Here is a 16,396-nt window from a genome sequence, read left to right as displayed (position 1 = left end):
ACTAGGCATGCACAAAGCCTGGGCTGATTTTCCTGTTAAGAAATCAGAGCCCAGCCCAGCCAGACCTCTTGTTACTACTCAGACATGGTGGCAGGGCTTGAAAAAGCGGTGGCAACTTTTCAAAGACACTGAAGAAATCCTAAAACAATAAGGAAAACAGGGAAACACCCTTTTATCTACAAACATGGTACAGCTACAGCAAGAACACAGCACAAACACTGCCACATTCAATGTGGCCCTTGCTTAGTGGGCAGTGTCATCAGCACTGAAAACAGAACCAGTCTTTGCTCTGTCTGGGGTTTTGTCAGGTTGGCTGGGGGTTCTAATCACAATTTTAACAATTTGGAGAAGTGTAGTTGCTTGCGCTTAATGCTTCTGATCCAGATTTTAATGCACTCAGGAACTTCACTGGCTCCAAAGTCCCTCTCCAGCTCTCTTGGAGCCCCTTTAGGCACTGGAAGGGACTCTAAGGTCTCCCTGGAGCCTTCTCTTCTTCAGGCTGAACATCCCCACCTCTCAATTTGGCATCAGCTCAGTCTTTGTGAACCAACATAGTCTCTGACACTGAAAAGTGCTTGTAGGAGAACAAGCAGGGCTCCTTTCAGGGTTAACAAAACACCTCAACACTAATCTTTGCATTTTTTTGTTCTTGTGCTGCAGTTTAACCCAAACACACTTAAGTCTTTCTTAATTTTTTTAAAGGGGCTGGACTGGCTGTTAGCAGACACTAAATACCTGGAGGTAACAGACATTTAGTTCCATTCAAGTTTTTAAGTCTTTTCTGTTAGATACAGAATTAATTAGCAGTTCAGGTCTGTCTGTGGATTTATAGTGTAACAGGGTTTGTGGGGTTTTTTCTTCACTTGTTTTTAAGATAGATGATTCTACGAGATTTGGTTGCTGCTGTCTGCAAACCAAACCCATCATTAAGCATCTTGGTTTTAGAAATACATGTCCAAATTACTTTTTCAATAAGTGATATAAAAACATCAAATCCTTTCAATATAATAAACCATGAAATTCTTTCAATGACCAAGTTCCACTGTGCACAGTTAAATCCACAGGTTCTCTCAGGAGAGGTCTGGCAAAACATGAATGGTGAGCAGTGCTGTAAAGTTTCTCTGACAAGTCTACAACCACTTCAGGTTCTGATCAGGATTCCTGGACCATGCAAATCTGGGAAACATTCTCACACAAACATTTTATGCATATGAACTCAGAGAGAGAGAGAAAAAGGAATAATGCAGCTATCTGAATCCTTATCTTAAAAACAGACATTTTTCTCTCAAGAAACAATTTCAGGCCAATTAGGAAAGTGGAACATGACCTTGTAAGAAATATGGGGATCAAATTATGAAAAAAAAAAAAACAATAAAGATGCACCTATAGGGAGAAAAATGGTATTTTTTCCTCAATGCACAGAAATTTACTAATATATACAAGATAATGAGAAGAATTCCAGATGTAAACCAGCACTGAGGTTAACATCTCAAATCAGATCTTTGTCCTTAAACCCTCACTTTTTTGTATTTAATGAAGATCAATGAGAGTCTTTAAAGTCTAAAACATGGCTGGGTGTAAGAGAAAGATAAAGATTAAAAGGTCATGCCTTATTTTTATATATTGTCAATTAGGAAAAAACTAAACTGACCAGTTTACAGCAGTTCCAGCTGGCATACAAAATCCTCAAATACATGAGGATATAATGTAACATATCACACTAGAGCTGTGTGTGAAAGGAGTTCAAATACTACACTTCCTCAGGCCTCAAAGGAAAACATGACCTTTCTTCCTCCTTAGCTTTTGGTAAAAGCTTCATGGCCCAAAATGTCATCTCCCATTCCATTTTTATCCTACCTAGAATTCACTTTTACTAAGCATTCTGCCTTAGTTCCAAACAGGGATTCATCTCCTCGGAAGACAGAGTGCATTCTAGGAGTTAACAGCCCGTGTGGCATAACAGAGCAGCACAATAGAGAATTTATTTCTTACGAAGATGTATATAAAAAACCACAGCAACCATTTACATAAAATACTTGGTAATTCTGATCACTCAGTTTAACTGTATCACCTAAATCCTCCTAGAATGAACTCTGTTACTTCTCCACAAGCTCTTTTTTACACTCAAAACTTTGCCAGCACTGTTCATGTTGGCCAGAACGTTACAAACCTTAAGAAAACATCAGAATAAAGGAGAGTCCTTACCAGCAGCAACTACAGCTGGAGGCGGCGAACCTGCCTCGCCACCGCTTGTTTGGCTCATGGATGCTATGGATGTTTCTCTGGAAGGTGGTAACTGCAGCTCCTTTGGGAGAAGGTCATAGACAGATTCTGTTGAACAAAGAGGATTTAATCAAAAAGTTATTTGCGTTCAGTACAAGAAAAGAAATGATGTTTTTGCCTAAAAGATACGAACCACAACCCAACCCTTTCAGAACCTTTGGAAAAAGTTACATTAAGCGCTTGGAAACCTTGACAGCATGGAAAACAGTTATTTCAGAAAACAAACATTAAGACACACATTCTCAAGACTGAAACAAAGGACACAAACTTGTTCAAACAAAGAAATAATTCATGAACTTCCAAAGAAACTGTTCTCACCCAGAACGAAGGGGCTGAGGGCATGTACAGCACATCACGTGAGAATCACAGACAAACCTGCTCTCAGAATTCCAACTGTGCAACTGACATCCAAAGGAAAAAAGCCTAATTTAGCACCATCATCCCCAGAATAGCCTATAAAGTCTTAGAATCCCAGAATGGTTTGGGTTGGAAGGGATCTCAAAGTTTATCCAGTCCCACCTCCTGTCATGGGCAGAGGCACCTTCCACTATCCCAGGTTGCTCCAAGCCTTGTCCAACCTGGCCTTGGACACTTCCAGGGATGGGGTAGCCACAGTTGCTCTGGGCAACCTGTGCCAGGGCCTCATCACCCTCACAGGGAAGGATTTCTTCCCAACAACCCATCTAACACTGCCCTACTTCTCCTTTATAGGAAATTCTTATAAATATTATTTAGGTGCTTGAGACAGATACGGAAAGCTCAGTTTTTGAAGGCTTTTTTTCCCCTTACAAAGCAACAATTATACTCAATTGATCCTAAAGTAAAATATATTTGTAATATTTACAGCAATTCTGTAAAAATTAGAAAAGTCACAGAGTTGACTAAAAAGCTTTAACTGCATTAGGAGGTAAAAAATGATTCACATAAGACAAAGTCCAGGCAGATACACACCCAGCAACACTTGTTCACACTTTTTACTACGAAGAGCAGTTGCATTAGCATTTCCTCAGACATGAGTGCAGCAGTTTGTACAACCCCTGGTAAATGAGCCCTAGCCTTTACTCGGGCTGGCACTGGCACTACAGCCTGCAGGAGGGGAGTAAAATCACAGACAGGTGTTCGGGGCTGCTGCTACTCACAGTGTTTAGTGAGGGGCCCCAAAATAAGGGATTTCAACAGTGTGTGTGTGTGTGCGTGTAACTAAAGAAACCTTTGTATTTTGTATATAAACTGAACATATACATATACTTCCATTCCTTTCCCCTCAAGAAATCATCTTTGAGAAGCGAGTTGCTCATCACCATCATTCTGTCATGACCCATAAAATATTTGGTATTGATTACAAAAGCTCCTTTCCGAACCCCAAGTTACTGGGTAATTGTGATCTTTTCTCTTTGGGCTGGTTCTTGGGGATTTTTTTTGTTTAAGAAATTTATTTTTAACTCTCCAAGTGACGAAAGTTCTGTCAAGCTTTTTGCTTTAAAGGGATGCTGAGATCCAAAACACCCACAGAATATTTTTTTCTCAGGGAACACATGACTTTTGCAGTAATCCACAATTCTAATCTTTGTGAATAATTCCAACAATATGATAAAGAGGGAGGGAAGGAAAAGCCAGCATTAGAACTGAAGCACATTCCCAAAGATCACAAGACCATTAAGAGCAAATCTTTAATTTCATGCTTCATTGATAAACACCAAGTTACTTGAAACATGGACTAAACTACGACACCCAGCTTTTATCCTGATACACCTGGAGAGCACAGCTAAAGCTGAAGCTGAGCCCTACACCTGCACAAGAGGCTGGAACTAACCTTGGGGGCTGTAAATACGAGAGGATGGTGCAAGTTCTTAGGAAGGAACTTTAGGTCTCCTGGGTAACACATGAGGAGGAAAAGAGATCAAAACCATGCGATTAAAGACAGAGTGGGAAAGACATGGAGTTGTTGGAGCAAGTCCAGAGGAGCCCACAGAGATGCTACAAGGGCTGGAGCCCCTCTGCTCTGAAGTCAGGCTGGGAGAGCTGGGAAGGTCCAGCCTGGAGAAAAGAAGACTCCAGAGAGATCTTCCAGTGCCTAAACAGGCTACAAGAGAGCTGAAAAAGGTCTTGGGACAAGGGCCTGGAGGGATAGGACAAGGGGGAATGGCTTCCCGCTGCCAGAGGGCAGAGTTAGATCGAAAGAAATTCTTCCCTGTGAGGGTGGGGAGGCCCTGGCACAGGTTGCCCAGAGAAGCTGTGGCTGCCCCGTCCCTGGAAGTGTCCAAGACCAGGTTGGACAGGGCTTGGAGCAACCTGGGATAGTGGAAGGTGTCCCTGCCCATGGCAGGGGGTGGGACTGGATGAGCTTTGAGGTCCCTTCCAACCCAAACTATTCCATGAATCTGTGAACAAATAACAGAAGCTTATGGTCAAATCCAAACTTTCAGAAGAAAAACAACTCTCCTGGCTTTTCTCAGAACAGATGCAGCTTCACAGCCTAAAACACATCTTTACTGAACTGGTTTTCAGCATTTCCCTGAGGAATCCCAAGTGCCTGGGTACCTTTAAGAACTCTTGCAGCCACAAACCTGCTCTACACACATCAGACTTCAAATGAAACTTTGTGTTTTCACCTAAACACAGGCCAATGTTTATATATGCTGCACTATAAATAGCATTAAAGCAAAAACTGACAAATTCCAGAAACATGAGAGTTGTCGCAAGGAAACTAATTCTTCCCCAGAGGATACAGCTCCCTCCCTGCCTGACACTGGATTTAAAAGCTGAAGCCATTGCTCAGCTCCCCTCCATCACCACGTTTTACACACGTGTGCACACACACCAACACTATCTGAAACTTCCTGCTATAACTTTACATTGATTTATGGGGAAAACACCCACTAAAGGGAAAGGCTGTTATGGAAATGCAGTATTACATTGAAAGGCAAAAATAGCATTTCAGCATCATTACGTATTTCTACATAATTAGCAAGAAAAAAAAAGGTGCAGACAGAATTCCTGCTTTCAGCAGCCAGTGCTGAATCAACGAGGGAAGTTTCAGCTGTCTGACAGCACTAAATGTCTTGTAATTTATTGCTGATTTAAATTCCCCTGACAAATAGATTAGTTGAGCTCAAGTTTCTGGGGTTTTTTTCTGGAAGTAGCTCCACTTATACTCAACATCTTCCCTAATCACATTTTCTTTCTTCACAAAGGAATCGAAGAACACGTGTTTCAGGATTGGTGTTATTATGAAATATAAACAAGATAAGAAAACACTAATGATCAGCCAGGAGTCCCACACACTCATTTCCTCACACAAACCCTCACGTGCACTTAGGTAATCAGTTATTAGACATCCTATCTACAGTAAACTTCCAAATCTCCTATCTTTCCTCAAATTATCTCACTTAAACAAGCCCAGCTTTGCAAATTCTGCTCCTGAACTCAAGGACACATGGGGACAGCAGATTTACAAAAAGTATTTTAAGTGTCAAATTTCTTCAACTGCCCTTTATCCGATTATCCTGCCCCCATAATCTCTCATCTGAGATCAGCTGCTTGGAACTTTGATCTTCCTGCCAGTCACACTGACAGTCCAGAAAATTCTATTTCACATGGTTATATGGACCAGAACTGCACCAAATATCAATTCAGGATCCAACACCACAGCACCTGACATCTGAGGAAGACAGGATTTTGTTGTATACTGCTTGAACCTGCACAAAACATTCAGAATTTATATATTAATAAAAAATAATCAAGAAATTTTAGGAAGAAATCCTTCCCTGTGAGGGTGGTGAGGCCCTGGCACAGGTTGCCCAGAGCAACTGTGGCTGCCCCATCCCTGGAAGTGTCCAAGGCCAGGTTGGACGGGGTTTGGAGCAATCTGGGACAGTAGAAGGTGTCCCTGCCTATGGCAGGGGGTGGGACAAGATGAGGTTTAAATCCTTTCCAATCCAAACTATTTCCTGAATCTCTGAAATCAGTTCATTTTAAGTTAAATCAACTGCACATAAGGTGTCTATGGCAGGCCTGGACACACGGCCATCCATCCACACAAAATATATCCTTGGGTCAACATGGATCTGGCTCAGTCCCAGCAGCTGATGACAGAAGCTCTGTCTTTGGGGGAGAGAGGAGAGGCCTTGGAAAGATTTAGGAAAAATAATGCTGAGAAGGTAGAAAAAACAGGAGGTGAGGCTGATGTGGTGATACTGCAATGCGAGTGCAAAAGGCCAGTAGTTCACGATGGCCAAGTTATACAAGTTCTCCCTCCTCCTGTTTTACTCACTTCCCCTTAGTGCACACACACAGTTGCACTTTGATAGGAATGTTTCTGGATTTCTACACACAGCCTAACCAGGCTGAGTTACAGACATCTGGGCCCACACCAAAATCCGAGTGCTTCGGCCTTCCCCCATCTCCACCACCACTGAAATTCCTACCCCTTCCTCATCCTCACAGCATAACAGGACCTTTCAGAAACACACCACACCTTGTGACCTGCAACATCACATTCCTCCTCACTAATTAGGATGCTGTGATTCCATTTATTTTTAGGAACAGAGCAGTTAAGCTTTTGGGAGCAAAGGGAACATGATACAACTGCTTCCTGTTTGGGGTGTGGAGACAACTGTAAGATTCTATGAGTCTGCAGCTTAGACAAGTCCCAAAGAAAGCCCTGCTTTTCCCACAGAGGAGGGATTCCCACCATGGAGAGTACTCTCACACCTAATAGCATTAAAGCAAACCACATACACAAGGATCCACTATTCCCAAACACGCAGCACCTGCAAGGTTCTTCTGAGCCACCCACCTGTCATGACTCCTCAATGACTCTCTGCTTGCATCTACACAGAAATTTCAGCTGTACAGATTAAAAAACTGTGATTTCTAGTAATTTAGTGACCTGTTAACCTGTGCAGTGGTAGGACTAGAACTGGTTCAGGGCCTTACGGAACTTGTCTGTCCTCAAACTTCTGTGATGCAAATTAATTTGAGATGCTTCTGATTGGTTGACCGAATTGCTGCTGCTTGTAACTCAGCACCTGGTGACACTGGGAACACAGACAACAGCAGAGAATACCCATTTCCAATGTTTAAAAGCAACAGCAGGCCCATCCACGAGGAATACTGACATCCTCACTTTGCCAGTACCTCTAAATGCCTTAAACATTATAGAATTTTCTTTAGATACACCAAAGACTTCCCTGTGTTGCTATTCTGTACCTGAAGCAAAGCCCTGTTACCCAGAACTTTCATGCATGGAAGCCAAGTCACAAACCTGATGGAAAAGTCTGCCCTGACCTGCAGGCAAATGAGGTCATAAGTAACACAGGGGGACCTGGCTGCAGCCCCAGCCCCACTTCAGTGCCACTTCTCCAGGTTGTTCCCCAAGCCCAGCCTTGAGGAGGTCATTAGAATCAGCCCTGGCTCTGCTCCAGCTCATCTGTGCCTGTTCCACCATGGTGATCTGCTCCCGGGACTTCACCCCTCTAATGCCAGGTGCTCCTCCAGCAGCACACCTTCAATCCCCACCCCTGGAATAACAGGTAAGGACAGGTTTCCTGCTCCAAGGAAATCATGCGCAGAGCACAATCAATACATGAGGGACAATGAGAACCACTCAAATTATCAGCAGTAGAGGCAGAGATAGGGCATCTTTCACTTGCTGCCGGGATTTTTTTGCCTTTAAGGGAAGGTACGTCCTGGAAATCCCTTACCACTTCCATGACCTCATGAACAGCAGCAAAGTTAATCCTTGTCTTTTAATAAGCTCCCTGTACTGAATGGCTGCCCATTTGATCCCCACTGATACTCGTCTCCTCAACATGGTTTAATACCCGCACAGATTTGGCTGCTTCTTCCAAAGCCATTTCCTTGCTGCAGCACATGACAGTCACACCAGAGATTACACAAAACCTTGGTGTGCTCCTCTAATCAGCTGGTGGCATCCGAGCAGAAATCTCTTCTAATGATGTACGCTAAGCTGATCAAAAAAACAAGCAAGCAAACAGGCCAAGAGAGTTGTTTATATGGAACTAAGATTAAAAAACAATTAGAAATCATGAAGCAGCAAGTAGCCTCTGCTACACGGGGGGAGGTCAGGGAAGTGAAGGGAAGCACAAGTGCTCAGCAAATTGAAGAAACTATAAAGTAAAAAATAATAGTGTTCATATTCCCCAGCTAGGGATGCAGATTCAGGTTCAGAGCACCCACATGCATATATAAACTTGCTATGATGCTAATCTAAGACACAGTTTTGGGCTAAACCTGTATTACCAAGGTTCCAAATGTCAGCTGAGGGCCTGACTGTCACTCCTCACTCCAAAGGCAGCTGCATTTAAACTATACACATGACTTAAAATCTTTCAGAAACTTTTGTGGGTAAGAGATGCTAAAACCAGAATCTACTCTATGCCTAAAAAATCCAGGCCTCTGCCAGAAGACCTTGTGGTTGGTTTATCTGTTTATCTTGAAGTTCTGTTCCACTCAGAAGTCCATGATAAACACTGCAGTTTAGTGGTTGAGTTTATTGTAGGCCACCAAATCCACGACAATAGCTTAGTTCACAGAGTTTTTAAAGAACGATGGGGGGGACGGGGAGCTCTAAATATTCAACATGCAAACAAAGCCTCACTTTGTTTAAAAATGTTGGTGTCACATGACCCTCGTGGAGTTTTCTGTATACAAAAGCTTGGGGGTGGGAAGACTTCGAAGCAAATTATTTCACCCATCAGGAAGGGCCTGTAAGAGCCAGCTGAACCCTCCAGTTCTTCACCCTCCCCAGGCTCCCTCCATACATCCAACACAAACAGGTCCTCCTGCAGACCCCAGGAACAGCATTGACTAAGTTTGATTATTACAGCACAGAGAGTTCAGAGAATTGTACAATCATGGAATGGTTTGGGTTGGAAGGGACCTCAAAGCTCATCCAGTCTCACCCCCTGCCCTGGGCAGAGTCATCTTCCACTAGACCAGGTTACTCCAAGCCTCGTCCAACCTGGCCTTGGACGCTTCCAGGGACAGGGCAGCCACAGCTTCTCTGGGCAACCTGTGCCAGGGCCTCACCACCCTCATAGAGAAGAATTTCTTCCCAATATTCTCACAGAATTAAGGATATGCTTTGGAAAATTTAGACCATCCTCAACTCCAACATGCATTAGAACCACTAGAGAGTCCACGTCTCCCGGTGGTGACTGCTCTTGCTTCCTCAAGGCTAAACGGGGAGAAGTAACCTCAGGATCCACTGGAGTAAATCCTGCAGTGAAATATGACAGTGCAGTGCCTCTTTGAGTGAGTAGCCAAAACCACTCCTACAGCTCCTCTTAGATCACACACCTGTACTGCTGTGAAAGTGAAAGGTGCTCGTCCCCAGCCCATGGAACACTCAGGGACTGCTGCCCCCTGAGATGGCAACGTCGGTAACGGGGCTGGCACAGGGACTGTGCGGATGGAAGCCAAAGCAGGATAACAAGGATTCAGTAAGAAGCTCAACAGAGGAAGCTCTGAGAGTCTGAGAAAGGCAACTACAAGAGACAGAGAGCCCAGTGCATAAACCAGAACAGAAACAGACTGAGACAGGCACAGCCCAGACGGGTCAGTGACCACTAAAGCACTTCCTACTCCAGTGCGGCGGGTTTGTTGTTGTTGGGGTTTGGGCTTTTTCCTGTTTTTTTTTGTTTGGTTGGTTTTTCTGAGTACTCCGTAGGAGATCCAAACTCTCACTTGCAGAAGTGAGAGTCACCCACCCCAACTGCAGGCCATGGCAGCTCTGCTTAAAGCAGACATTTTATATTATAAAGTGACAAAAAAAGATTTGAAAGAAGGAACACACAACAAAGAGTAGATCAGCTTTTGTTCTGTATCTGTCAAGAAGATTTAGGACATATTACAGACTATCATAGCTCCTGCATTTCCTAAAATCTTTCCAACTTCACTAGATTTACCATCATGTGCTCGGCAGCAGGGAAAAGGAAACAAACAGCCCCGAAAACAGGTTGAGGTTTCCCACGGAGCATAAGGGGAAGACCCTGCTTGAGCTTACATAGAATAGATAAAATACAGAATCACAGAATCACTAAGGTTAGAAAAGACCTTTAAGATCTTCGAGACCAACCGTTAACGCAGGACTGCTAAGTCCCACTAACCTCTAAGGATATAGATTTACATGGGATATTGGGAAGGAATCCTTCCCTGTGAGGGTGGTGAGGCCCTGGCACAGGTTGCCCAGAGAAGCTGTGGCTGCCCTGTTTCTAAAAGTGTCCAAGGCCAGGTTGGACGAGGTTTGGAGTAACCTGGTCTAGTGGCAGGTGTCCCTGCCCAGGGCAGGGGGTGGGACTGGATGAGCTTTGAGGTCCCTTCCAACCCAAACCAGTCTGGGATTCTGTGACACTCGTTGTGTAACTGCATGGCAAAAGCCAGAGAGCAAGGAGCAGCCCATACATAGCGAGGCTGAGCAGGAGGACAGCAGACACTACTAAATAGTCTTCATGCAGACACCCTAACACATTTTACAGAGTTACTGGTCTGATTACTCCTATTTTTGCAAGAGTAGAAGCTGAGTCGTAGTAACAGCATAACTCCTGAGGCTACCAGTCCAATCTATCTTACCTAGTGCCCAATCCTACAGGTAACACTTACTAAAACATTGTTTCCATGTCATATTTTTGAGTATGTCTCAGAATATGACTAAACACAGGACACAGTTCAAATTGAGTATGCAAGCTAAAATACATAGAAGCTAATTCCTTCTGTTCCTGGAGACATTTACGTGTTCTAACTCTCCAACACTGCCCATGGTATTCCACACAGCTCCCAGATGGTCTGCCACCTTCACTTGCCAGAGGGAACAAACTACAGAGCACTATTCCCTCCACCTGCCAGGCATCCCCAGCGTATCTGCCGATGCGGAGCAAAGACTGGAAACAGGTCTTCCCGCCGGCGCTCCTGTTATTGTCAGCCCTGGCAGGGCTGGATTGCTGCTACAGCAACAGTGGCAGCTTTTCAAAGGAACTGCAGTGTACACAAGGATGTTTTACACAGCCAAACAGAAAATCTTCCTTCCAGTTCCCCCTGGCTTCAGACAAAAGCAGCAACCCCTAAACCAACAGGCTTCACGCGTGTGTAGGGAAAGGCAGATGCCACAGTGCTGCCTGTGCTGGAAAACTGCAGGATTACAGAGCTGATGTTGGTGCAGTTCCACTCTGAAGAATCAGTAGAGGATCTGAGCACTGCGTGCTGATGACGTATCACTGGGCACCAAAATCCAAATCTTGCCTGCAAATGCTGCTACTGCCCGACATGCACATTATGGTATGTTAGTGAAGGAGAGAGGAGTTTGCTGAAAAGGACACTTCTGAGAGAAAGATGACCAATAATATATTATTAATGACTGAAGTCATTAAAATTTGATCACAGCTGTAATACCACAGAATCATGGAAAGGTTTGGGTTGGGAGGGACCTTAAAGCTCATCTCATTCCACTCCCCTGCCACGGGTAGGGACATATTCCACTAAATCAAGTTGCTCTAAGTACCATCTAACCTGGCCTTGGACAATTCCACAGCATCATTATTTCTAGTACTTCAAAATAAAAATCAAAGCTAAAAATTGTTTCTCGCATTTTTTGAAGGACAAGTATTAGTACCAAAAATGCCCGTATTAAAAAGGCAATTTTACAAGCAATTCGTAACTGAACAAGAACCAGCTCCTGCAGTATCCCACCAACCTTCAGAAAAGCTGCTAATCTCAATATTCAGGATTCTGCACAGCAGGGTAGGGTTGAGAAATTAATCCTTTTAAAGTTGAATTTCAACAACTGACAAAGGCATGTGTTAGCTGAATTCTATTTATGGCATTTTTCCAAATGTCAAATAAAGCTTTCCTGGCCGTGTTTCAGTCATTCCCATTCACAGCTCAAAGAGGACTTTTATAAATGTAGACAGGCAGTATAAATCCTGGATCTTGTTTGCATCCAATTTTACACATCTCAGAAAGAGAGAACAACATTATTTAGGAATTGTCACTTCAAGGAATGGACCAGTAATAACTTACTGAAATGTCTGTCCTATGCAGCTGTAAACTCTAGACAAAAACTCAAGAACTGAAAAATACTTTTTGAATACCACTGTGGACAAGACAGTGCAACTCAGGGCTGACAGACTTGCAGGTACACGAGCAGAGAATCATGGAATCATGGAGTCACAGTACGGTTTGGGTTGGAAGGGATCTTAAAGCTCATCTTGTTCCAACCCCTGCCATGGGCAGGGAGACCTTCCACTAGACCAGGTTGCTCCAAGCCCCGTCCAATCTGGCCTTGAAATGTTCAAAGAAACCCAAACACTGTGCGACCAAAGAATATCAATAATAGCTCTTTATCAACCTATTTAAAACACTGGTGTTGTTTCAAAAATCAAAGTTCACCAGAAACACAGGGGTAATCAGGCAGTTCCTCAGGAGCAATGCACCATCGAATCCAGGGACACACACATGAATTCAGAATCCACCTGACCTGTAATGTTCTGTGGTTTCAGAACAACATTTCTCAGGTTTTTCAAGTCTGCACTATTTTTTCTGATGGGGCTGGTTTTGTCATCTCTTACATTTACTGTGGAACAAGAAATGCAACAGTGGCAATGAAAAATACAGGCACTACTTTCTTTACAGGCTGTACCATGATATTTGATGTGAAAAATAAAAGGCATCTGAAAGAATTCCAACACATAGCAACCATCTCTTGGGTTCAGTTTTTCATTATAAACCTGAGTGTAAAGGCTGTGTTCACAACACCTGACCTGTCCCAGTAACTCCTAACACAACATGGAGGATCTGGAGCCCACAACCTTTACACCTCCCTCCCTTCACTCCCCTTAGTCAGATACTGCCATTAAAAGGTATTTTCTTTCATCATCACCAAAACTGAGAAATATTTGTGCTTCCTACCATCGCTTTGCTTTCTACTTCTAACTCAACTGTGTTTGATTATAAACACTGATTTTAAAAAGAAAGATGATGTTTAACAAACAGCGCTCCTTGGTACAGTTAAACAGAGCTTTGGTGAAAGTGACACCTAACACACTTCCAACAGACCAACTGATCGGGCACATGAGGTGCATGCGCAGGTAAACCTGTGGGACATGCCCCTGGAAGGGATTCCTCAGGGAAACAAACATGCAAGTTGTTTGCAAAAACAGGTTTTCAAGGCATTAAGCAAGTTCTCCAAATACATGGCCCTTGGGAGACAAGTGGGAACTTAAGCCAGGCATTTAATGGCAAAATGTGGATAAAAGATTCCTCGTTGCACTACAGTGCTAAAATCCCAACAGAATCAGGAGACAGCAATGAAGGAATCAGTGGTGGAACTGCTCTGGAACTGCCAAGCTCCTAAAACTTAAGTGTAGTTGTAACAAATCAAACTAAATATGGATTAACCCACCTCTGCTCTGACAGCAGCAAACTACAGGCAAAGGTTTACAGCAAGTTTAGAAGAGTATTTCTAACACCTTCCAAATGGTGACAATCAGCTACAGACTCACTCCCTGGTTTATGGGAGGCTGCAGACACCCTGGTTCAGGAGCACTGATCTTTCTAAAGGAATTCTTTTGCTATTGTGTTAATGTATCAAAATACCTGCACAGCGAGGAGCACCCAAATGTGCTCTAACCAACATAATCTTTCCTCACTACCACACCTGCAAAAGCACTGTTTTCACTTAAGTAGCAGCAAATAACTGAATTACTGAAGCTTAAACTCAATCCTTTCAGGCCACAAAATAAGAAACCAAATTATTTTCCCATCTGATTAAAGCACCGGTGCAGTTTGGGTTTCAAGGCAAGGCAGATGGCACCAGCTAGAATTCAGATGTCCTAAAAGAAAAACAAGGTAAGATTTACTCCTAGGTGAGACCTGCACACCTGCTAAGGCTGGGCACTGCTCACACTCACAGACAAGAGATGAGAGAAGGTCCTTCTCTCTTGCTGACATGAAGAGAGGAGTTGAAAACTGCTGAAGATGCTGAGTGCGGTTGGAGCACGGAACTCCAGGAATGCCCAAAAAGTCAATATCTAAGGCACACCCTCGTGATAAATAAGTGTAAGTTCCTTTTTAAGGTCTCAGGAGGTCCATGCCAGCCTCGAGGACTGTGACAGAGCTGGCACTGCCTCCACGAGACTCACCCAGCTCCTCTCCCGCAACTGGGACACCTGACTGTTTTCAGAAGTTTAACCTAAGGCCAATTCCTGAGCTCTGCAGCATTTACTTATGAGACAAAACCAAGACCATTAGGAACTGTAATTATAAATTCCTCAGTAAATCTGCTTTAATAGGAATACACATTCCAAGCAAAGCCACCCTTTTTCCTCCCTTAGAAACAAAGCATACTCAAATATTACCAGGAGACCTCCTCATTCCTAATACTACAGTGAAGAGAGCGTAAACTTAATGGAAGACAAGAAATATTTCTTCATTGTGTATACAACTGGACTGTGGAGCTTCTTGATGAATCCAAAATCAAATCAAGAGTCAAAAAAGGTCTGAGTCAGCATCTAGATGCTCCCACTGTGCCCCAAATAGTAAGAATTTACACCTGTCCATACAAATGATCCTCACTGCAAAGGTAGAAACCTGTCCCAGTTAACAGCAGCTCTGAACCCAGTGGATGATTATTCTCAATCACCCCATAGTGGTCCTGCCCAAGCTCACTGATTCTTCTGCTGAGTAAATCCACATATACACAAAAAAAGTCAGGCCTCCAGACAATGAGAGCCTGAAAGAATTGGATGTAGTGTCACTTTTTCTGAAACGGAATGCAAACTCCAACATTTGAAAACTTTCTAGGATTTCTTTAAATCTCGCTCCCCCATATCTTCATCTTATTTGGGCATCAACAGGAACCACTGTCCACCGTCCCTGTTTTCCAAACCTCCTGAGCTTCATCACAACTCAAACGTGTTTTTAGGATCAAAACTCTGCATTACTTCAGCACATCACGTCAGTTTTATAAACTTTGTAAGGTGACCCCAAACCCTTTCTGACTATTTACAAAGCAACCATAAAACCTTTCCAAGCACTGGAGGGACAAGTCATGGAGGGGAATTGAGAACAATTTACAGAGTGTATTTATATAATAGTGGTAACATTCCTCAGTCCTTGCAGGGATATACACCTCACAGATCCCTCAGAGCTACACAGCACAGTAAAATAATGTACCTGAAGTTGGACATTTACCTTTCAAACACTGCTGAAGCACTGCTTGCTTTGCAAACAGCAGTTACTGAAGATTTTACTCTGTGCCCATTAGCACCTGCTGGGTCTGAGAGTTTGTTCAAAGTTGGGTCTGAGAGTTCATTTCAGTCAGATCCTAAAATAATTATGAATGAGAAAGCCAAAACTCATCTGAATATTCAACCTCCTCAGTTTACTCTTTCCATACACACAGAGATAACAAACGCGATAAGTGCACAGACATGACCACACATCTGACTTCACCTGCACTTTGGCCACTCACCAAGTTCTGCTGGAGTATACCAGCACTTCTACACCTCAAAATGAGCTCAGGCCATTGGATTTTTGTATAAAACAAAGTATTATTCATATTATTTGTCTTTCATTTTCACCATCCCTGGAGGTGTTCAAGGACCGACTGGATGTAGCACTCAGTGCTCTGGTCTAGTTTACAAGGTGGGGATCATTCAAAAGTTGGACTCCATGATCTTAGAGGTCTTTTCCAACCTAAATGGTTCTGTGAAATACATTTTCAAATAAAACTACATAAGCCAATTATCAGTGAAAAAATCAGATCAAGTCTCCAGGCTGACAACCATTTTTAGTCAACAGATCTCAGAAGGTAACCATGCTGTTGAAAACTTATAAATAAAGATCAGATGCTTCATAAAAAATGAAAAGTCTTAACCTACAATCTCAGAAATGTAGGATGACAAAATTCTACTTCTTTATAACACTAAACTGCAGTGAAGAATCACAGAATCACCGAATGGTTTGGGTGGAAAGGGACCTTAAAGCTCATCTCATTCCACTGCCTGCTATGGGCAGGGACACTTTCCACTAGACCAGGTCACTCCAAGCCCCATCCAACCTGAACTTCAACAGTTCCACAGATGAAAGAATCAAC

At 43.2% G+C, this 16,396-nt stretch overlaps 1 protein-coding gene across 10 annotated transcripts in view; it reads right to left on the bottom strand.

Moving 5' to 3' along the window:
- The window catches only part of NFAT5 (nuclear factor of activated T cells 5), a 58,106-nt gene that overhangs the window by 36,228 nt on the left and 5,482 nt on the right, over positions 1–16,396 (bottom strand). For 6 of the 10 annotated variants that reach the window (XM_032700941.1, XM_032700945.1, XM_032700943.1 and 3 more), the window contains exon 2: positions 2,206–2,331. In XM_032700941.1, the coding sequence (XP_032556832.1) occupies positions 2,206–2,331 (126 nt within the window). Of the gene's footprint in view, positions 1–2,205; positions 2,332–16,396 lie in introns of those variants that run through there. The other 4 variants (XM_032700949.1, XM_032700950.1, XM_032700952.1 and 1 more) reach the window with 3 other exon arrangements.

This window comes from Chiroxiphia lanceolata, chromosome 13 (assembly GCF_009829145.1).
Source record: "Chiroxiphia lanceolata isolate bChiLan1 chromosome 13, bChiLan1.pri, whole genome shotgun sequence".
In the NCBI taxonomy this organism is placed as follows: Eukaryota; Metazoa; Chordata; class Aves; order Passeriformes; family Pipridae; genus Chiroxiphia; species Chiroxiphia lanceolata.
Note: the sequence above shows the minus strand (reverse complement) of the source record. Positions and strands in the feature narration are given on the sequence as shown.